Source organism: Caenorhabditis remanei, chromosome II (genome assembly GCF_010183535.1).
Source record: "Caenorhabditis remanei strain PX506 chromosome II, whole genome shotgun sequence".
Classification (NCBI taxonomy): Eukaryota; Metazoa; Nematoda; class Chromadorea; order Rhabditida; family Rhabditidae; genus Caenorhabditis; species Caenorhabditis remanei.
This window is the reverse complement of record NC_071329.1, coordinates 10,959,654-10,983,032: the sequence shown is the minus strand read 5'-3', so window position 1 is coordinate 10,983,032 and position 23,379 is coordinate 10,959,654. Positions and strand designations below refer to the sequence as shown.

Sequence of the window (23,379 nt, the reverse complement as noted above, 5' to 3'; positions counted from 1 at the left end):
GGCTGGATGTGTTGTTGTTTGCAGTATTGTCCTTCCTGGAATCCATTTGATCCTATTTGAGACCAGTTGCTGCGACTGTTGTTGTTGAGCGCAATGAGCGTGTAGATGGGATCTTGGCTCCTGATGTTGTGCTCTGCTTGGCTGACATCCTTGAGGTCGAGCTGGGGAACCAATGCTCCTGGCTTCCTTTGACAGAAGAGTTGTTGTCAGCTGGTAGACATAGAGAAGTAGACTTGAGAATTTCTTAAGAAGAGTTGACTTTTGTCAGAGCTTTTCAGATCTTTCGCCTACTGGCTCAGACCTGAACCTAACTGAAGCTTTATCGCTTACAGTCTGGACATAAGACTCTAAATAAATGGGCAGCTAGCTGATGTAAATGCTAGTAAGATTTTGCACCATCTACTCAGAATCCGTATCTCTTTTGGACCCGATACTGACTAGCAGCTGGGCTTACGCCTCTTTTCGGTAACTCTGATTCTTTTATGCCTTTCAATATCTTAAAATCTTAAAATTCAAAACCCTAAGTTATCAATTATAGACTTGATGTCGTTGATGATGACCTGAATCCTAAATTCCTCGACTTCTTGACGTATTGAGCTGGTATAAGTCTTCTTGTCGTTGAGTGACTTCTCGTTGTCGTTGTCTGACTTCTGAAGTTGTCACTTCCGGCTTGACTTTTCTTGATGTCCAGCTGCCTCATGTCCTAAGCAGTGTGACTTGTGAAGACTTGTCTCACTCGGCTTGACTTCCTTTGATGTCCAACTGCCTCTTGTCCTCAGCAGGTTGACTGACTTCTTGATCTTCCAGTTCCTTATTCCTTCTTCTTCTCGTGTGGAATTGATTGATTCCTAGTAGAAGTGTGTAACGAAGAAATATAACTTCTGCTGGTAGAGAGGTGACGTTGAGCCATGACGATGGATTGAATCCTTTTGTCGAGATCTTTTGAAGCCATTCGATTGTCCTTGCAGGGATCCGAATGTCTTGCCGAATTTTGTCGAATCTACATTGACTTGAATCTCAGTTGATCCAGAAGACGTTGATTGCCTTCTTGATGACATCTTGTTGACTTGTTCTTCGTCAGCTGGTGGAAGAGTGTTGGTGACTTGAAATCTTCTGTCATATTTTTTATTGATCCTTCTGGTAGAAATACTTGCTTGTGATTTCAGCATATTCCTCTTGAAGAATCGAATTTAACTTGAAGAAGTTCTTATGTCATCTGAAACTTCAGGACGCGGCTATACACTTGGCTTGTCCACTTCTTGTCCCTCTTTCTCCGATTTGTGACATTGATGTTGCTTGTTCACTTGCTCGTTCGATTGAAGATTAAGTTGATCAGACTTTTTCTTTTCTCGCTTGAGCTGGTATCGGCAGATGAGTGGACTTCTGTTGAAGTTGAGTGAAGATTTGACGACTTCTAGACAGCTTGGCTTGTAGACGTCGTCGCTGAATTTCTCCTGGAGTTGCTGGTAGACTTCTTGATGACGTGATTGTCGAAATCTTCTTGGCGCAACGACCATTGAAGACGAGCCGATTGGATGTTCTTCCGGTCGACATTGAGCATGCTCTTGTAGAAATCTGCAGCAAACTTGACAACTTTCCACGCCGATTCTTCTCTTATTCATGTTGATGAACAAGATCGACGTCTTCGGCTAGTAGAAGTATCGTCCCGCTGTTTTCAGAAGTTGTTGACAGTTGCAGATGACGTTGTTGAGGCGAAATCTTGATACGTTACTGTGGATGGTAGACTGGTCTTTCCGCTGTGACTTCAACATTTCGTTGTAAGATGTCTTCTGCAGCTGGTACATTGTTGTCCTACTTCTTTTAAACTTCTGAGCCTGTTGCTTCTTGAGGACGTTGGTCTTGATGCCTCTTGTATTCTGCTGTGGCTGCTTCTGAAGTACGAAGTTGTCCCTCTTGACTTCTGGAGTTGTTGGGCGGACGACTTCTTTGTTGTCTTCTTGTTCAGCTGTCTGCTGATAAAGAATTATCAGCTATTGATCGTATTGAAGAATCCCGACGTCATCAGGTGCCGACTTCCTTGATGACTTGATGGCAGTTTTCTTCGAATCACTGTAGCTGGTGTTCAGATCATCTGGAGCAAAGCTACAAACAATCGTTGAACTCTTACGGAGAGCTTTCACGGATTGTGAGCATTCGCCAGTAGATGAACTGAGATTGACTGCTTGGCTTGTATTCTGACGATTGACGGCTCAGTGTTGTTCTTCGTCTTGAATCTTCGTTGTTGCAGCAATTGTTTTGTTGACATCTACTGGGTGCAATGTCCCATATGATCGTGAAGACGTCTGAGCAGCAGCTGGTAGTTCCAAACGACGAGCGATGTTCTTGTAGTTGTCGATAACTTCTTTCTTTTCTTCTTCTCGCGTATCCAATGTTTTTGTCTCATCGATTATCTTCTTTTAGCGCTTTCGAAGCATCTTTGAGCACAACGTGAGAGCGGGTAGAAGAATTTAGTGATTTTATCGATCGATTTGTCGATTGAAAGTACCGAAGACAGCTTGGCTTGTATCCAGATGATGAGCGGCGAAGCGTCGATGGTGTGTTTTCCCAAATGATTGTGATGTCGACTGAACAGCAGCTGGTACTCCCGAATGACGAGATTGTTATTCTTGTCGTCGATAACTTCTTTTCTTTCTTCTGGTCGCTTGCTCCGATGTGTTTGTCTCTTCGATTAACTTCTTTTAGCATATTTGAAGCATCTTTGAGCACGAAGTGTGAGCTGGTAGAAGAAATTCGCGAAATTATTGATCGATTCGTCAATTTGAAGCACCGATGACAGATTTTGCTTGTCCCATCTTGTTTTTGAGCAGTTGTAGCTGATTGCATTAGCTCGGGAGGTCGATTGTGTTGATTGTCGTTGACGTTGAAGTCGCTGGTGGACTGGAGACTCGTTGGATGTCTTCTTCGTCCTCCAACACGATTTTCCGACCACAATCTTGCTCCATTTTCAATAGAATTGGTTCTATTGCTTCTTTCCCAGCCTCTCGTCGATGATTGATGTTGTCGCCGACAATTGCTGGTATTGTAGTTTTGTCGCCGAAGCAACTAGTTGGTGCAGACGCCGCAAAGTCTTCTGATGATGTCCTGTAGCTTTGGGTTCGCTAAATTTCTTTTGACTTCTTGGCTTCTGTCCTTTTGAGTCATTGGATTGATAAAACGCGGAGATGTTGCCGAAAGTAGCTGGTATTTTCAGGCGAGAACGCGTAGATGTTCTTGACGTTGCTTATCTGACGTCCAGAATTTCGTAGATTTCCTAGATCGGTCAGATTCCCGAAAACTTTGCGATGATGAACAATTGCTGGTAGACTGAAGACTTATTATGGTTGTTCGCTTCTTCTTTCTATGAATTCTTCATCGAATTGTTCCAACTATTCCGGCTTTGTTGTTGTGTCATCTTCCTTTGTTGTTTTGACGTCGTTTCCAATGACTTTTCATGCTAGAATCCGTGCATCTTTTGTCCCAAAAGCACGCACGGGTGTCGAAACAAATATCGACACGATTTTCCGCATGTCCGATAGAAATTCCTATCACTTTGAGCCAGCTGATTGTCCTTATATGTAGACGTTTGGCTGGTATTGTAGAAGTGTTGCCGAGGCAACGAGTTGACGCCGTCTGCCACGAAATCCTTGTCGATTTTCATCCTTTTAGAGCGATGAATGACATATTTGTAGACTTCTTGGCCAATCGGCAGTTGTAATGTCGAAGAAGAGCTGGTATTGCAAGCGAAGTGTGCTCCTCGAAGCTTTTGATTTCCGATTACTCCAAATCGATGACGACTTGAATGTCAGCTTGTATTGACTCCCCGCTTCAATCGATAACGATGAACAACGAATGAAGCTGGTACTTGATGACATCGCTTCTGTTGAAATCGATAAGTCGAATTCAATCATCGAAGTATGGAGAGCGGGCTTCTTGAATCGAGTGATGACTTCGCAAGAATAGTTATCGCTTCTTCTGTTGATGTGGCGACATTCCACTTGATGTCCCTTGTTGTTGTCACGACGGAATTAAACCAATAACAATCGCTCGGCTGGTAGTTGCTTGCAACCTAACGATTAGTTTTAGAGTCCGATGACGTTAATGTTCTTCGGGACGAGTTGGTGACTTTTTCTTGGCTTGTGAAGACTAGCTGGTAGATGTACTGCTTCTTTGACGACGTTTTCATGAGGATGTGTTGAGAGACGTCGTCCTTTTCTGCTGGTACATCCTCTGGCTTGCTTTCTTGTTGTTGTTCCACTTCCGATGTCGTTGTCGTGGTTTTTCCTTTGTCTTCCTTCCATCCACAAGACGATCGAATGTTATTCGTGCTTCTGGTGTCACAATGAAAGATTTTGAAGACGTCGGCAAATATCCGATGAGTTGTTTGAACATCTCCGAAGTGATCGTGCCAAGAATGTAGTCGATTGTGAGAAGGGAGCTGGTAATCGCTAGAATCAGAGCTACAATCAGCATTGTAAGAAATATCCGACACGGGAACACTTCTCACTAGCTGATGAGCATCCGATTTTTGCGAAAATTTGCTCTTTCTTTTCGAGTGTTGCCGGCTTGTTGTAGTTGACTTGTTGATCAGCGCGGCTACTGGTGTCGAAGTCCCTTTCGAGCTGTCCTGAGATGGCGTCACTCAAGCTGGTACTTCTTGAAGTTGTTGATTCTTCTGATGGGAGTTCCGGTTAACTGTGTCCCTCTTCCGAATCTTTTGTATTCCTCCGTCGCTCCTTTGTTTTCTTCCTTCCTTCGTAGAAACTTCTGGAGTCGTGTGAAGCAGCAAGGATCCACAAGAGTCACTGGAGCATCAATGCTGCGACGGTAGATTCTGCTGGTATGGTGTTGATGTCGACGAAGTTTCTTCTTTTCTGCCGTAGCTGGTGGTGTGAAAAAGACGAAGAGAGTAGACGAACGTGGAGGAGGTGGTTTCCTATCCGTTTTAAGTCCGGACAGGAAGACTCTAATGCGATGTGTGTCTGTATGCAATGTTGTGTATATGATGTCCTAGGATTTTTGTTTATTTTGTTGTGTGTCTGTTGTATTGTGATTTGTATGGTTTGTCTGTAAGCTGTTGCGAGCTGTGTTTATAAAGGTCGTTGCGGACCTGTTTATAAAGGTCGTTGCGGACCTGTGCCGTTGCGGGCTAAATACTGGTCGTTGCGGACCGTTTATGAAGGTCGTTGCGGACCTGTTTTTGAGGTCGTTGCGGACCTGTTTATGAAGGTCGTTGCGGACCTGTTTTTAAGGTCGTTGCGGACCTGTTTATAAGGTCGTTGCGGACCTGTTTATAAGGTCGTTGCGGACCTGCGCCGTTGCGGGCTTATGCAGTTGCGTGCATATGGAAAGACTGGAAGCTGGTACCATACCAGTGGTGAAGGATCTGAAATTGATTACCCTCCCATTGAATGGATGCCCCAGTTAAAGATAGACTAGTTAGGGCCTGATAGTATTAGGTACCCGAGGCCTGAATCCCAATACTCCGAGTACAAAGCGTGCGAATAGCCCGTACATCGGAAGTACTGAAAACCCAGGGACGGGAGAAGATACTTGAGGTGAATAATTAATGGAGACTACAGCGCGTTTAATTGTAGACACCCCAGGCTGGTAAGTACCCCTACCTATATACTAAGAAAGGCTAAACTAGAATTTTTGTGCTTTACCGCCACTAATTATTGATTTTCTTAGGTTGTCGAGTTGCTACCGATGGGTATACAGACATGATCATTTAAAGAGCACAATAAATTAGGTAGTTCGCGAGTACACTACTCGTACTAGTCGCAAGAACACAAGCGCACAACACTCGTCTTTCATTGCAAGTAAACCAGAAGCTTACATGTCAACGAGTAACAAGTGAGTGAGCTTTGTGACTTTACAACATGCAAACTAGACAGTAAAGACACAGAAACCGCGAGAATGGGAAGACAGAATAAGAACTAAGGGAAGAGCGCATAGATTTGACGTAATGTTGGTGGTTTCAGTGGTATTTTTACGCGAATTTGTCTAAACTCAACCCAAATATTTTCCTACACTGCTGCCCGTCTCGACGGTAGACGACTAGCACTTACTAGTTTGGCTAGTAGCTGTCTTGTGCGTTACCACGTCGCTCCTGTCTAGGGAACCCGCGATAAGACAGCAGTATGACCCGACTTTCACGGTTCCGCGCCACTTGCGGAGTATTAGAATGAAAACCACTTATTGACACCATTTTACTAGACTATACAGACTTAAACTTAGCTTCCGAGGCGCCTTTCGCTCATTTCGCAACAATCGGAGCACGAGCAGCCATACGGCGGCGCTCAGTACTCCGACTGTGCTGTTAGAACGTCCGAAGGCCTTTTGTGTATGAGAGAAGCTGGTATTGTCCGTATTGTCCGTGTTGTTGCGCGTGAAGTCGCTTCGCATCCGGTGTTTGCTGGCAGCTTTCCGAGAAGGTGAGCTCATCGCAGAAAATCGATAATTGTCCGCGATCCTTCCTTTCCGACTGTTTTGCTGGTATCCGGCTGCTTGACGACATCGATCGCTTCGAATGATGCAATAAATGGGGTGATTTCTTCGTGTTGACACTTTCTTTTTGAGGGAAAGTGTTGAAATCCGTCGTCGTTTTGGCTGGTCCTCCTTTTGTCCTTGTCGCTCGTTTCCGGAGGTTTCTCTCTTTTCGCACACCAAACACACAACAGCTTATTCCAGAAAAAAAATTTTCTGGTTCCCGGTCGATGTACCATGTGACGAGGAGGTTAGGCCGGCCGGGTTAGAGTCCGGTAACCGCCTCAATCCCTAAGCTGATGCACCAGTTGTATGTTTGGGTATGCTAGAGAGAGAACACGTTGTACCAGTTAACATCTTTATTAGAGGTCTTTGACAGTGAATGAGTGAGTTGGCGATCGGCTTGGCTGGTTGTTGAGCTTGTCCGAGAGCTTTCCCTTCTCACCCATAGCCAAAGAATGCTCACTCCTTAGACGGCAAGGAGGTGCTACTCTAAGGTAGGGAGCGAAGTGCTCGTGCTGGTATTTGTTGGTGTCGTTGACATGATGTTGATTGTCCGGACGACGAGTTGGTGGTTGGGGAGACGACGAAAGGAGTCGACCATCCGTTGAGTGTCCTTTGAGGAACGACTGAAGAGCTAGCGCTCTTCGTTCGTGTGCGGTGGTTTTCGCGCCACTTTTGGGAATGTTCCAGAAGGTGGCGGCGAGAGAGTGTGCGTGCTGCGGAGGAGTTGGGTCCGACGGAGCGCGCTTGCTTCCTTGGCGGTAATTTGAATATGGGTTTCCCGCACTCTTGAGAGATCATACAAGATTGTAGGTCTGCTTGTGGATTTGGTGGAGAGATTTGGCTGTGAAGTCATGTGTGCTCTTCTAAGGTTGTGACTATCCGTAGGATGGTCGCGACAATGGGTGATCGTAAAAATAAAAATATATATGTCCTGCTCATTTTCATTTCTTCTTGCTCAGTCTGTCTTGTTTTTTCTACCAGGAGATGCTTTGTCTTTTAGAAAAAAAAACTAAAACTGAAATTCAGGATTAAAAGTGAAAAATATGGAACTCCAATACAAAATGTACAACAGAAACTAGTGTTACCTCTAATTTAAATGGAAAATCCTGCTCTTTTTCGATTATTTCTCTTTTGTTCATTTGAGTTTTCTAGTTCTCAATGTAATTTTTTTTCAAAACCTTCTCCAACTATAGCTCGAAATTTCCTTTTCAGAAGTATGTCATACATACTTACAGTAGTAATGAATATAATAACAGTATGTATAATACATATTCATAAAACTAGAACTGAAAACATCTTGATCTAACAATTCCCAGAAAATTACAAGTTCATATTAGATAACTTGTTATTAATCATTAGTTCAACCCTGCTATCACCTTCCACTGAGTATTTCTCTCAATATTTATTCATATTCATTTCCAGACATTTGTGAAAATCGTCATAACTCATATATATTTTCTTTTCCCCTAATATTTATTCATAATATCCTTCCATATTTTCAGCCGTCCCGTTCTTCAATTATTTCGTTTTTCTTTCCCCCCGAAGCTTTTTCTTCTCGTGATGTTCAGTGTTCATTTGAGAATCGGTTTCATTTGAAGTTTTAGAGTTTTCCAGATGCGTTCTGGTGTTGAAAACAAGTAAACATTTTATAGGAGTTGCATTATCAAACTGAAGTTACAGTAACTGTGTTCTTCGGTTTCAGCATTTTGCCACATTGCGGAACTCTTAGTCAATGAATTTTTATCACTTGAAATACTCCGAGTGTTTGCAATTTGTTCCTCTTCTGCAATAATTTTCATTTATCATCTTCCAGTTTCTAGTCACTACCGTACCACTTCTCATATTCTGATGCTTCAGAAATTTCTTTCCTTTTTTCTCCGAGGAATCATAAATGAATCACTTTTTTTCCATTTTCGGTTTGCAACTGGAGCAATATATTTGTTTTAAATATCTCTTTAGGATTATGAAGTTTTGCGGCGATTTCTCGTTCTTTTTCGTTCGTTACTTTAGTTTTCTGCATTTTTTTCTTTTTTTCATAAAAGAAAAGTTTCAATTCGTTTACTTGAAAGTTTTGAAATTTGATTTATTTTTTGAATAAAAGAAAAAGAAGAGGGCAAAGAATTTCAAGATATTCAAACTACTTTCTTTTTATTCTACTTGCTCGAAACTTGTTCAGATGACCAAAGATTCTACTTGAAGATTTATGAGAAATGAGATCAAAACACTCTCATTCTCATACTCAGACATACACATTCCACTTGTTCGTTTTAAAACATTTTCAGATTCTTTTGGGTTTTGCTTTGTAGTTTGACTCATCCTGGATGCAGACATTTGTTCGGCCGATTGGGAAAGGTGACAGGTACAGTAAGATCATGCTCCTTTTCTTTCCCTTCTATGGTAGATCAAAAAATTAGAATACTATGAATCACTCCGATCTGGAAACCTTTTCCCGCTACGTGTAATGCATCAAATAGTGAATTCATAAACTCTAGTCTCCTACTAAATTTCCCACGCTACTTCATTTCCTCATCATCATTTCAAGTTTCAAACGTTTTTCCATAGTTTGATGTCCTTTTTCCATTTTGAATCTATCTGACTTTTATTCATTTTCAGATAACCAGAACCCGTTATCCGCAGTGCTCTAGAAATAGAAAAATGTCTCATGATCTCTCACTTTTTTTATTTCTTCTAAAATGTTTTGTGTGCATATTTGAAAAAAGAACCGGGAAGAAAGAGAGAAAGAACCTCTTCTTTTCCCATAAAACCTTCAATCTTCAGCTAGACTTCTTGGGTCGTCCGACTATTCAAACAACTGAAAAATAGTGGAATTTGGTACAATGAGAGACGACGAGGATTGAGGACCATTTCCGGTCAAACATCCGTTTTACTTGAGGTATTCACAATGATTTTATTCCAATTCCTGGTACAAAGAACTCGATAAAAATTATCAATTTTCAGTCTCGATAGAGTGTAATTAGCATTTCTAGGAGCCAAACACGGAGCAATTTCGGTTAAACACTCCGAAACACCTTTCATGTTATCCATTGGAATAGACAGTTTCTGGTATTTGCATAGTTGTCAAGGCCCGGCCCGAAGGCCCGGCCAAATTGGCGCGAAAGTCAAATTTTCAAATTTTTTCAAATTTTTTCGAATTTTTTCGAATTTTTTGAATTTTTTCGCGAAAAAGTCAAATTTTCGACTATGATTCAGAATTAGAAGAAAATCTGAAAAATAGTAAAAAATGGTCACATTTTCGATAAAAAATTGAAAAAATTTCGAAAAAACATTAGGAAAAAAAAGTGTCATTTTTTGAAGACGGGCCTTCGGGCCTTGCCGGGCCTTGCCGGGCCTTGACAACTATGGGTATTTGGTTAGGGATATTGAAGTACTGTAATTGAGATGTGTCGCATCTAATCTTCTGATCGAAAATCATTGGTTTTCTTCCTGGAGAAATAGTATTTCAAACTTTCGTAACTACATTCTAGTTGGGAATAGTCTTGGGGGTGGCAATGATGCACTAACCAAAATGATTCAATTAAAATGTTTTTTTCTTTCTTTTACTGGCTCCGGATGGACTTTTATCTTGATTCTTCGTAACTATGAGATCATTCCAAACTTGGAAAATCAGTTGACTCATTTTCGAAAAGACCCAGTCAACCCTGAAGAGTTCATGCCAGCACGGATACTATCTGTCTTCCAAAGTTGACATGTTTGTAGTATTCGATCTTTCGAATTGTAACGAAAATGTGTTTGATCTAGTAACGATACCTAGTAAAAACTTCCAGTCTCAACCCGTTATCGAACGGGATCACAAGAATGGTAACGAAACAATTCAAAATTGTGTTCACTTCTCATGGGAAAGCATTGTGTTTAATGGTCTCTTCCATAACATCTATTTCATTTTTGCTCTTTTTCGGGAAATATCTCAATTTCATATTCATTCTCTCCCTCTTCCTCTTGTTCTGTTCATTCAACAAGGTGTCATCTCGTCTTGCAGCAAAAAGTAGTAGTTTGTTGTCTCTTCTCTTCTCATCATCTTCCTTTTCTTCTTCTATTCCTTCCGTTTTCCTGTGCATTACTTTCTCTCTGTCAGTTATTTCTTCCGGTCTTCTCTTGACTCATTCACCCGATTCCACGTCAGCTCTGAAAATGCATATAGATGAGATTGGCTTTCTTGATGTCTTCTATACTGTCAAACCATTCATGTTCCCTGCTAAGTTCTGTTAACAATCTATAGTATGTTTGTTTTCCAATTTCCTCTACTTTTCTCTGCTTTTCCTATTGTTTTTCCTTTCACCTGACAGGGTCTAGAAGTCGTTCATTTTATGACCGACTACCTCAAAGAAGTGCTTTCGGCTTACTAATCTTGAGCGTTCTGGAAATTTCTGTTCTTTTTTTCCCACAGATCATAGGTAAATTTTCTTGAAGTTAGAATAATTCCTTCTTTTAATGTTTTTGCATAATTATTTTTCACTCTATGAGAACCACAATAACTGGGTAGGGAAATTCACTAGTCCCTTGAAATAAAAAAAGTCGAGTTTGGTGATTTACAATGTTGTTTGTTCTGAGCAAGGGATCATCATTCGACTCTTTAATCGGTATTCCAAACTGTAAACTAATAAATCACTATCTTGTTTATTTTGTTCAGCTCCTTTCAAAGTCGTCTAGTTGACCTTGAATCCTTCACAAATACTCTCTAGACGTTCCTAGGATAACTGAAGATTGAAAAGACGAATAATAAATATTACAAAGATCATTTTCCCTTCTTCCAGCCTCCAATGATCAATTAGTTAGTCTTCTGAAAATAGTGGAAGCAAGTTGTTTATTAGTGTGACGTGTATTCTCGGACCTTGTTGTCATTTCACACTTTTTGAAGAAGAAAAGAAGACGAATTGAAAACAATGAAGAATAGACCAAAAATAAACTTAAATAAGGATTTTCAGCTGAAGAAGGAAATACTTATGTAGGGGTGGAGTGTTGTATTTGGTTTTTTGGTCTGAGACCAACCCATTTTAAACGGTTTTTTCTATAGTTTGCAGAGTGAAGATATATTTCCTTTTCCGGTAATATTTTCCATTATCTGTAGTTCAACAGTCCTACCGTTTCACAAACGAGCGTTGCATAAAACTATCTTTCGTATCTTCAATAATAACATGAAGAATTCAAGAAAAACACAAACAACTAGCTTGGATCTTGTTCGTTCCTTCTTCTCTTTTTCTGGACTTTTTCCCGGGAGACACTGCGTCAATGAGCCAACGAAGAACTCCAGAACAAACATCTCAGATGATTCGAAATTCTGAAAATCAGGAGTCGTCGACACGACTGATACTAATTTGCTCTTACTCGGGAGTTTTCTTACTTCTGTTTTCATTCTGGTACACAATATTTTCATTTTCTCTCTTTCGTTCTTGTGCTCTGTTACCAATTCAAAGATCGTTTGGTGTCAGGAATGTGTAAGAAAACATTCCGAAATCCACAAAATGAACACACTTTCTTAAGGACATCTGTTTTTTCTTTTCAATGTTTCAGTCATTCCTCAGAATAATAATTGCTTTCAATTCGCAGTGGACCTAAAAAGTTCGCTTTATTTGACAAGTTTTGACTGGAAAAGATTGAGAAGTTTGGGTAAGCAATGTGACAGTTATCGAATGCACAGTGTGCATACACCCATCACGTCGAAATACTCATTCCAGAACTGTTCAATGAGCACTTCCCACACTTTCTTCCACTTTTTACCATAATCCCATGAGTTATTTTCGGAAGATGATGTTCTCACTTCAACTCATAATCTGTTCATTTATCACAACTCTTCGTTTCACTAATCCTCTTCTTCTGTTTCATTTTTTACTCGAACCCATCTTCAAAAGTCCAAAAGTCTGCTGAGTTCAGTTCTTGCAAACCTCAATCTTCTTCTTCGTTTTTGCTTGAATTGTTTTTATCGTCTTCTGATAATGGAAAGTACGTATTCATTTCACGAATTCATTATCTTTTTGTTCTCTTTATTCTCTTCTTTTTCGGCTCTTTTCTCTGATTTCGATCGTTTCTTTTCTCAAAGAATTTCCACTGCACAAACACAACTTTTCAATTAAAGGTTGCGTGCTCTCTGCCAATTTTACACATTTCCGGTGCCATCTTGTCCTTGGTTCTTGTTTCGAAGGACCCGTCGAGTTTTGGGTCGATAAGCCGAAATTGAAAAAAAGACGCCCACTTGGTCATATAACGAAAGTAAAATCATTTTACGCCCACATTTCGGGAGTTGTTTTAAATCTGGGTTGAAATCAAACTATTTATTTTGTAAATTCAAATGTAAAAACACCAAAAACGTTCTCCATTCACACCCAGGACAAATCAAAATCTAGTTCTTTTATGTCACCAATAATCTCTTCCGAACGTCTTGATTCACATTAGTTTCGACCACTCACTGAATGTTATTTTTTTCATCGTAAAGTAACCGAACACCTTAGAATATCCAAAAATCCAAGATTAGCCTAGAGATCCATTTTCAATATTCAGAAAACTATTTGATGCTCACTTCCTCTAAAGTTCTATTCTCTCTCATTCAAATAGTTGATCTATGTCCATTTCTATCCGTCTTTTCTTAGTGTTAGAATCGTCAATTCTAGAGAAAGAAATCTCTAATTGGATCAAATTTGTCGAGCTTTTTTTTTTAGGAAAAAACTTATTTGAGCTTGAATTTTGTCAAATTGGTTTCTTTGAAGATAGAAAAAACTGAATCAAAATGTCTAATTATAAAACATGTTCTCTTTTATTTAAATTCAAATTCTATCTGACGCCTTCATTGGAGCAGCTCCACCTTCTTCTTCTCATTTCTTCCAACGTCTTCTCTTCCTCATCGTCATCATTTTTCTCAATTAGAATATAGGAAGAGACGACACTTCTTTTTTCAGCTTCTTCTTTTTTTCTTCACAGCTTCATTTCCAGAACACCTAATTATTTTTCTGGTGTTCGATAGTAAGAAGAAATGAAGAAGAAAAGTGGAAAGCGATGAGGAAGATGTGAAAATTCCTAACAATTTTCGTTCGTTTTCTTATGTATTTGTTGCCCCTGGCAAGTGTCTAGACCCTATAATTTCAAGATCCGTTCTTCTCTACCACCACCTATCTTCTTCTCCCTTTTTTCTCTTGTTTGCTCTTTTTATGGGCTCCTGGAAACAAGAATACCCAAAAACATAACCTTTTACACAATATCTAACTTTTTTTGTCTCCTTGATGGTTTCTCTTCTTATTATTTTAAGTGATAGATGTGCTCGTATTCGACAGTTTTTCAATTTCAGAATCATGATGGAATCGATGGATTTTCATAAAATAATGGCATTCATCTATCTTCCAACTATTCTGATTGGAGTTCTTGGGAATATTCTGTCATTATACGCATACAGCCGTCCGAACAGAAAATCAATGGTAAAATTTTAAAATCTTTATGAATTTAGATGAAAAATTGATATTTTCAAAATTAGTCTTTGTAACTCTCCACGTGTTTTTCAGGTTGGATTCTTGCTCTACTCTCTATCAATATCTGATATTTTTCTTTTGGTCTTCGCTCTTCCACTTTTCAGTATCATGTATCTACCCATTTGGTAAGGCCGTTTCATGGTTGTGAAATTGGAAAGTGCTACCACAGGCGCATCTCATTTGCACACAAAATGAGCAAACGCACGTCGGGATAAAAAGAAATAAAAATGGAAAGCTAAAAGTGGAATGTTAAGGTTTTTTGTGGGGGAAGTGGGAGGAAATTATGATGATGTATTTGGATTAGTTGATGATATCTAATGAGATTATGTGAAATAGAAAACTCAAGAGGAAAACAAAATCAAGTGATACCAATTATTTTTGTGGTTTTTCAGGAGTGATGAGCAGAAGAGTTTTGTGGTTGCCTACACAGCCAAATACGTGTATCCGTTGTGTATGATGGCAAAGACATGCAGTCTTTATATTATGGTTTTGATTACAATCGAACGGTGGATTGCTGTTTGTAGACCGCTAGCAGTGAGTTTTTTTTTAAATGAAAAATGATTTTTGAAAAGTGATTATGACCGAATTTTGATTAAACATTGGATGGGTTTAACAAGATCACTCTGCTGGAGTCTGCTTGAAAAATCGCTCAAGTTTTTCAGATATGACGGAAGCACTATGTTTATTGCACCAAGTGTTTTCAAGTAGTTACTGCCCATAGTTATCTCAAACTTTCTTTAACAAAAACCAAAACAAACTGAAAACCAGCTTTCCAAAATTGATATCTAAAAGTTTTCAAACTCTCAAAATCAAAAATTTCCAGGTTCAAATATGGTGCAGATACACGACATCTTCGTACTCCATTGCAGCCATCATCATATTTGCAGTTGTTTTGAACTTTGCTCGTTTCTTTGAATTCGAAATAGAATATATCGATGGATTGGTTTATTTCAAACGAGAATTGTTGGATTCGGACAAACATTGGTGGTATTTCATGTTCTATTTCATTATTATTTCAATAATATTCGACTACACGGTCCCATTCGTCATCATGTTTGTTGCAAATATGTTGATTATTAGTGAATTGAGGAGAACGAAGAAAGAAAGAAGTTTGATGACAATTCAACAACAAAAAGAACAAAATACGACTGTTATGTTACTAGTTGTCACTATTTTCTTCGGTTTCTGCCATTTCTTCTCAATGGCTTTGAAGATAGCCGAAAGTTTCGCTGGAGGATTTTTGACTATTCATGTAAGATCCAATTGTATCGAGATGTTTTCTCAATTTGCTCCATTTCAGAATATCTACTTAGAGATGCTCGGAGAAATTTTCAATTATCTGATTATCATTCATACTGCTTCAACATTCTTCATCTATTACATTTTCTCGGAGAAGTTCCGTCAGATTATCAAAGGAATTTGGACGTAAGTTTTATTTTTTTGAAAGAAAACGTCGTTAGTTCCAAAAAGTTCACACTTTCACTTTTCCTCTTCTTTTACACAAAGTTCACATCCACTATAATCATCCCACTCAACCGGAAAATATAGTTTTTATTTGAAAAACGTTCAGACCGGAACAATATCGTCACAATAGTCTTCCAGACGGAACTTTAAATATTAGTGAAAGGTACTTGATTGAGAAAAATGCGTTTGTTTTGTTTGCGATCGATTATCACTTCTTACAAAAATTGCTTTTGATATTTGTGGTTTTATTTTATTTTAGTAGCATGTGCATCATATTTTTCATTTTCTAAATTTCGAATTTGTTGTGAAACTTACAAATACTAGAGCGTACAATCTCTGAATTTTCAGCAAACGAAGAAGAATCAATCGGCACGGGAGCAGTACGAAGATAATGTATCATACAGAAGGGACTATTCTCCAAAAGACAACGTCATCTAAGACTCGATATTCAAGAATCTCCTCTGGATAACTATAATTATTTCATTTCGAATCATCACCTCTTCTGTCACGTGTATATCAGATCATACCAAAAATTGAGAAACGATCTATATTTGTAGCTTGATAACCGATTATTTTGCATGTATTACGAGAAATGAAACGGGCGAAACATAAATGATAAACCAAGTTGAATTGAACTAATAAATATTCTTAAATCAAGTGTTTTTGCAACAAAAAATAACTCAGGAAGACACTTTGAATTGAACAAAAAGAGTGAAAACCAGTTCTTTTTTCCCTCACTTTCCACAAAATTACCCCATTCCCTCCCTCATCATTTTAACCGTTTTGACTTTTCACCACAACAACGTTTTGTTTTTTTTCCTACAAAAGTTGTTGACTTTTTCCATTTTAAATGTACTAATTCGTGAATGGACAAGAAGGTACTTATGGAAAAACTCCTCTTCTGATCTTTGCATTGGATTCTAGTATGAAGAGTTCTGAAAAAAATCAAAAAGGAATAATTACTTCGGTTCAAGTTCAAGTTCCCTTGCCATTGGGTTGGTAGAGATGTGTTTTGTGAGTAATACAGTATATTCCTACATTTCATCAATCAAAAATCAACTTAATTATCTCTAATAAGTTTGGAAACTCATTATACCCCTTGAGTTTCCTCCAGAAAATGTTTCTAAAACTCTCGAACCTCCATTTTTAGTTTCAACCTACAAGTTGTTCCTACCGTATTTTAATTGCACCTTCTCTTGCCTTCTTCAGTTGAAAATTGAAATAAGAAAGTGAAAACTGACACTGTACTTCGTTGCTTTTTGTAGTAATTTCAAAGATTTTCCTTTTTTACGAAAATTCCATCCCGTTTTCGGATTCTAAAGTTATTATCAGTCATTCTAGAAAAAAGAATTATGTAGCAACTGAAAATAGAAAAGTTCAAATGTTGCTGAATCCAAACTTTGCCAAATTTAGCGAATTTGCCAAAAGTCGTCTTCAAGTTTATCGTAAACGTGATTCCTTTTCCTCTTTTTCATGCATTCTATCTCTTCGAATCGAACAAAAAATCAGAATTGGAGGTCAAAAGAGAACTTCAAAAGTCGAGAATGTTTATTTGAATACTTACTTTCCCAACCAGAAAAAATAAATAAATCCTTTTAAAAACAGGTAAAAAAGAATGAATGCCCGGTACACAGCATGTGGTCTCCCTCTGCCATTGTATATCATTCCCCCTGGAGAAAGACGAAAAAAGAAAAAGAGAGAAGAACCAGAAACAACGCCTCCGAAGATTTATTCCCTCGTTTTCTTCACTTTTATCCCGTTTCATATCATTGTTCCAGTATTCATTTTTATTGTTAAATTATTCCGAAACTGTCTTCCAAACTAGAGTTACCGATGTTTTCACTGAAATATTCCCTATAACCTAAATCATAGGCTTCCTTAGATTCTGAACTGAAAAAAGGATCCAAATTTTCAGACTGCCGAACAAATCCCGATAGATTTTCAACGGGGGTTTTTTGACATTTGAGGAGCACATGTTTTGAAAAATGTTGTTGCACACACGTGTGACTATTCTAGTATTCATCGTCTGATTTCCTCAACTCGAAGATGAATAATCTCGTAAGAAATACCTTAATAGCAATTGCATTGACTGTTTCTCGCTTCGCCACTAGACACATTCCCCGAACCAAAAAGCAAAACCGAATCAAACTAAATCTATACAATTAGTACCCTTTCTAAACGAGTACATGTTTCTCCTCTACCTTCTGTCTCGTTTTTTCAATCCGTTGATTAACGATAACGATGACGAAGAAGAACCTGTCGGAAGGAGGGTAAGAAGAAGGACAACAACCTTTTCCGTAGCTTCTTCTCCTTTTTCTTCTTCTTGTATTTTAGACGCTTTTGCTGTTTTCTGCGGCATCGCTTATCATCACACACATTCTATCCGATCATATTGTTATGCATGCCTTACGTAATTCTATCCATTCTGCAAAACTCTTTCTCTGATTCATATAGAAAAAGTAGTTCCAAAAGGAGATCCCCTTTCTGAGAAATCCATAAAATAACCTTGACTCAATAATCCCCTTGTCCCGAAAAACCAACCTGCAATCGTTTTTGTAACCTCTTAATCTCTGTTCTTTTTTCCATTTTACTCCCGATAGAGCGTGACCCTTTTTCTTCGTTTTTTCTCCTTTTCCCAACCAAACCGACCCCACCTTATGCCATTGTACCCGTTGATTTGTCCTTGCTATTTTCATTTTAATCCGTCGTGAATTATTTCCTTTTCCCCTTTTTTTCTTTCATCTGACTGTAGTACCACCTGGTGAAACGATTAGCTGACTTCCGTTTTTTACTTGAAACAAGAAAAGCTGGATTAATTTTTTAGAATTGTACTTGGTGTCTAGACACAATTTGTGTGTTGTTATACAGAAGATGCTGAGTTTCAAAAGACTTCTAGCATAGTTAGGAAACATATCAGTTCAACCAAGTAAATCAAAATGAGCTCACACCTTACAAATTTTCAAAAAAATCTTGGATTTTTCCTAAACTGATCATATTGAGATACAATATTTTACCCTCAATAAACCTGTTTTTGGTAGTCATAATATTAGTTTTTGAATGACAGCGAATTTCGAGTTTAACTGTACCTGATATTTATAAATTTACTGTTTCTCGTCTTTCAAGAAATCATCTGACATTTGTCACTATCCTTTCTGCACTCCAACATATTCTAAATATTCTTCTATAACTCTATACCGACATAATTTGCTTCTCTTTTCGTATATTAAATTTTAGCCCTGATATTGTACGTTTGACCCAGTAATTAAAGAAATTTGATCTGCAGTTCAATTAGATCAAAGATACTTTTTTCTCTCATTTTCTGATCATTTCGTGACGTACATAGTTTCATCAGGTGAATATTTATCACTGGAAACACCAAAAACCGTTGCAAAAACCGGTTCTCATCTCCTTCAAATCTTGTTCTAATTCATTTTCTAGAATACTCATATAATTTTCTGAAATTTTGTGATAATTTTCAAAGATTTGATATTCCAGATGCGATGCAGGTTTCCAACTCTTGACAAAAAGTTAGAAAAATTCTTCGCATGGTATACTAGGCATCTTCTAGTTGACTATTATTATGTAAGTTTTGCACCCCTCATATTCTTAAAATCACAAAATTAAATTTGGTCATTTTCAGATTTTTTTAATTGCTCCTATCATTTTGACAGTCATATGTAGTGGTGGATTTTATTGGATTAAAGAATTAACTCTATTGGATGCACGGAAGTTATACACACCGGTATCAGCGCCATCTTGGAGAGAGGAAGAAGTATTCAGTGAAGTGAGTTTTCTATTTTAATTCTAAACTTGAAAGTGTGAAATGCTGAGTTTCAGTTGTGGCCAGTGAAGTCTTATGAATTTTTACCCGAACGAACGTTTCAATGGAATCGATATCTTTATCTAGTTGTTCATGGAAGACCGTTTGAGAATGGAAGTTATCCGAATCTTCTAGAAGGGACATACCTTGATGATATTGCAAAAATTGAAGAAGAAATTGTAACAAATGTGAGTTTTCAACGAGAAGAAGCACTTGAAGACAATCCAGCTTTGATGAGAAAACGACACTTGAATATGACTGAAATCGAAGAGAATCAGAATATCACAATCACTTTCAAGGTAATTTTTCAGTGTAATTTTTGAAAACCAATCTGAATTTTTAGGATGTTTGTATGAATTGGTATGGAGACTGTTACCGGGAAAAGAATGTCATCGAACTGTTGAAAAGGCGACACGAATTGAATAAGAGGTTAAATTAAAGAATTCGAGTTTTTTTCAAACAAAATTTCCAGAGGAATATCAGTAACATTCCCTCAAGTCAATCAAGAAGGAACACCAATTTATATTGCATTTGTGGTTGGAGGTGTTGACACGTTTCCGAATGACACAATTAAATATGCAAGAGCCATGCGTCTTTGGTATTTTTTGAAATTTGATGATGACGAACAAGAACAATTAGCGAAATATTGGGAGAGCACTGCTGAGAAATACGTTCAAGAGGCATATGCAGATCATCCAACAATTCAATGTCACATTAAACACTCAAGAATTCTTGATCAAGGATTGACTCGAAATGCGAATAGACTGAAACCATATTTCAATGTGACCATAGCTGTTTTAGTTTTGTTTACTGCATTCTATTCCGTGAAATGGTACTTTCGAACTGATCATTGTTGGCCTCTTCATATTGATTGGCTCCGTTCCAAGCCAATGCTTGCACTCGGAGGTGTTCTTTCTTCGGTTTTGGCTATTGTGAGGTATACTCGTTTCCATTGAAACGGCTCAAATTGAAAGATTTCAGTGGTATTGGCCTTCAACTTTGGTTTGGAATGTTTTTTGCAGAGATCACACTCATTGCTCCGTTCCTTGTTCTTTGTAAGTATCTCCACATAGACTAAAGCTTTCTAAGAATTTGGGAATTTTCAGCGATTGGAGTAGATGACATGTTCATCGCAGTGGCTGCGTGGCACAATACAGAAATGAAATATCCCGGTCGGAGTCCGAAAGTGTTGAAACAAAGAATGGTTGAAGCAATGTCAGAATCAGCTGTGGCAATATTCATCACTTCATTCACTGATGTTCTTTCATTTGGTGTTGGAACGATTACTGATATCATTGCTGTTCAAGGATTTTGTGCGATGACTGCTGCCTGCATGTTCTTTACATTCCTCTACCAGATCACTTTCTTTGCTGCATTAATGGTGATATCTGCAAAAGCACAAATGTCTGGAAGAAATTCATGTATGCCGTGTATGACTGTAAGTTTGTTTGTAATTGTAGAAATTTTTATTTTCAATAATTCCAGGCTGATGACATTTACACAATTGAAGATGGATCATTACAACCGAATCTGAAGAAGAAGTCAAAAAGTCGAAAAGATGCAAAAGCTGAAAATGAAGAGAAACCACATGAAAAGAGTATGGAAATTGCTGAAAATTCTGAACAGGCTGAAAAAAGATCATGCGATTCCTCTCCCGATCCTTCCCAAATCCATATTCCTGTCAAAAGTCGAGGAGCTATGGGGCACTTCTTCAGGTAAAAAGTTCACTGAAAACAAGAAAAATGATGGTTTGCTTCAGAGATTACTATGTTCCATGGTTACTCAACTGGAAAACTAAACTCTTCATGTTCATTGTTTTTGTGTTTTACATGGGAGGAGCTATCTATGGAATATGTGTAATGGAACAAGGTCTTGATTACGATAAGTTACTCCTACATTCGGATCCACTAGTGGAAGCACTGAAAAGAGAAATTGAACTGTTCCATGGAGGAGATCAGATCGAAGTCGCTATTCAAAACTGTCCAAACTTAACTATTCCGGAAAACAGATACAGAATCGAAATGGTTGCACAAGAGTTTGAAAATATTTCGTATTGTGAGTGCATCTTTTTTTTTAATCACTTCTTTTATATTTTTCTAGCTCTCGGAGGAAAAGGAACATCATTCTGGTTGAGAGAATACAAAAAGTACAGTAATCTAACTGGATCTTATCTTAATGACAATCGAGAAAGTTGGATTATTGGAGTTTATGAATGGAGTCAACTTTTTGCTTTCTATAAGTTATGGTCACAAGATTTCGTATGGACGAATGAATCTGATTATGATACTTTGGAGTTGAAATCATATCGCTTCCGTATTGGAGTTCACCGACTCTCCACTCCAACGGACTTGGTTTTAATTACAGAAGGTATGAAGTCATAATTATGAATTCAAAAGTTATCGAATGATTTAATTTCAGAACTTCGTGGTGTAGCTGACAGACATAAAGACTTAGAAATTGTAACATATCAACAGAGTCGAGCAATTGCAGATCAATTGAACGTGATTCTCAGTTCCACAATTACAAATGATACTTTGGCAATGTTCTGTATGTTCTGTGTTGCTCTGATTTTCATTCCAAATCCAATTTGCGCTCTATTCATTACACTAGCAATGGTTACTATTGATATCGGTATGATATACAATTCTCACATTTCAATCAATTTGTGAATTGTTTAGGCGTCGTCGGTTTTCTTTCGCTTTGGAGTGTCAAATTGGATCCTATATCTATGATTACAATCATTATGTCCATTGGATTCTCTATCGAATTTTCTGCTCATATCACTCATGGATTTGTTAGTAACGAGAACAATCTGTCAGCATTTGATAGATGTGTTGATGCAATGGAGAAGTTAGCATGGCCAGGTACATCCTGAACTCTGGGTAACTCATCACAGAAATAATCACATTATTTCAGTTGTCCATGGAAGTTTATCAACAATTCTCGGAGTTTTCGTTCTGGCTTTCATCGATTCCTACATGGTTCTGGTGTTCTTCAAGACAATATCACTTGTATTAATGATCGGAGCGTGGCATGCTCTGATGCTTCTTCCTATTCTTCTCTCAATATGTATTCCCGTTATAGAACGACTATCTGATGCCTCTCGGAAAGCATCCGATCGTCGGAGAAAGTTAAAAGAAAACAAAAACAGTATATATGCAATCAATTTGCCAGTTAATGTGTCTTCTTGAATTGTTTTTCGTTCCAAACTTCTCACAAATATTTTGCTCATTTTCTCATCTTTCTCTTCAATAATTATTCACGGGTAACTATGAATTTTTGAAATAAATGTTTGTATTGTGCTGTTCTATTTCAAAGAGTATTATCAAATGAGGTCATCAATTGAAATGTTCTTCTGTTTTCTGTACGGCTTAAAAATTAGGAAACTTGCAAGCCGTTTTGTGAAAGGCGAAAGGATGCATTTCCACGCAGGAAGTGAAGAAAAATGCAGAACAAGAACAACACAAAAACTCCGAAAATAACCAATATAATCGTTTATGGTGTCCTGCTGTTCAACTTGACACTGATGTCCGTTTTCAGTTCCGGAGATCGTCAAGGTATAACATCTTCGTTTGAGTTTCTTTTTCCAGAAATGTGTTGCTTTTCCGTGTCAAAGTCATTCTGAAAAAGAAATCGAAATAGTAGAAGCGTCGTTCCCATAATAAAAGTTTTAATCGAATTATTTTCTTTCATGATAATTTTAGCCTTCTGTAACTTTCTTGGACATTGTTTTGACTAAAAAGCTTTCCCTCACTGTCTTTTTTATTTCTTCCTAAGAGCAAGTTTTATTTATCAAAAGACCAATTTGCTTTTAATAAGAAAAATGTTTCTGATTCTCAACCTTTGCTCTTTTTTTCATTCTCAGAATATGTTTTTCCTTTTTCCCAGTCACCTTCTTCGTCTAATCTTATTTCTCACATACTTCCTTCCGGTCACACTTTGATTAATTCGTTTTCACTGGGATAAAGTTTTATAAAAGTTTCAGCCTACGTGATTTTTTTGTAGTTTCGTTATTTGTGATCTCACTAGACAAAAAGTTCTGCCGTTTTGTTTGAACGAGTTAACAGTACTCAAAACAAACACACTGAACTTTAGGGATTAGTTTCAAACAAAGAGGATTCTAAACTTCCG

General features: G+C 38.0%; 5 protein-coding genes across 5 annotated transcripts; 2 read left to right on the top strand and 3 right to left on the bottom strand.

The window, feature by feature from the left end:
* Positions 1–1,649: 1,649 nt before the first annotated feature.
* On the bottom strand, positions 1,650–2,706 carry GCK72_005985 (uncharacterized protein; the record flags this gene model as incomplete). The annotated part of the gene is made up of 3 exons (XM_053725421.1): positions 1,650–1,973; positions 2,019–2,169; positions 2,507–2,706. The coding sequence occupies 3 exons, from the start codon at positions 2,704–2,706 to the stop codon at positions 1,650–1,652; spliced, it is 675 nt and encodes a 224-aa protein (XP_053589615.1).
* Positions 2,707–4,179: 1,473 nt separating this feature from the next.
* Positions 4,180–4,470, bottom strand: GCK72_005984 (uncharacterized protein; the record flags this gene model as incomplete). The annotated part of the gene is made up of 1 exon (XM_053725420.1): positions 4,180–4,470. One exon carries the CDS (start codon positions 4,468–4,470, stop codon positions 4,180–4,182), a length of 291 nt encoding a protein of 96 aa, XP_053589614.1.
* Positions 4,471–4,635: 165 nt separating this feature from the next.
* GCK72_005983 (uncharacterized protein) lies at positions 4,636–7,345 on the bottom strand (the record flags this gene model as incomplete). The annotated part of the gene is made up of 3 exons (XM_053725419.1): positions 4,636–4,979; positions 6,932–7,115; positions 7,163–7,345. The coding sequence occupies 3 exons, from the start codon at positions 7,343–7,345 to the stop codon at positions 4,636–4,638; spliced, it is 711 nt and encodes a 236-aa protein (XP_053589613.1).
* A 6,445-nt stretch (positions 7,346–13,790) lies between these two features.
* On the top strand, positions 13,791–15,897 carry GCK72_005982 (uncharacterized protein; the record flags this gene model as incomplete). Its single annotated transcript, XM_053725418.1, has 7 exons — positions 13,791–13,913; positions 13,998–14,089; positions 14,357–14,498; positions 14,788–15,216; positions 15,265–15,389; positions 15,535–15,591; positions 15,777–15,897. The coding sequence occupies 7 exons, from the start codon at positions 13,791–13,793 to the stop codon at positions 15,895–15,897; spliced, it is 1,089 nt and encodes a 362-aa protein (XP_053589612.1).
* A 1,717-nt stretch (positions 15,898–17,614) lies between these two features.
* GCK72_005981 (uncharacterized protein) lies at positions 17,615–22,439 on the top strand (the record flags this gene model as incomplete). Its single annotated transcript, XM_003108843.2, has 14 exons — positions 17,615–17,698; positions 18,924–19,010; positions 19,069–19,212; positions 19,266–19,547; positions 19,592–19,677; positions 19,721–20,185; positions 20,230–20,303; positions 20,355–20,686; positions 20,734–20,963; positions 21,008–21,303; positions 21,349–21,615; positions 21,667–21,879; positions 21,927–22,112; positions 22,165–22,439. 14 exons carry the CDS (start codon positions 17,615–17,617, stop codon positions 22,437–22,439), a joined length of 3,021 nt encoding a protein of 1,006 aa, XP_003108891.2.
* Between the last annotated feature and the right edge of the window lie 940 nt (positions 22,440–23,379).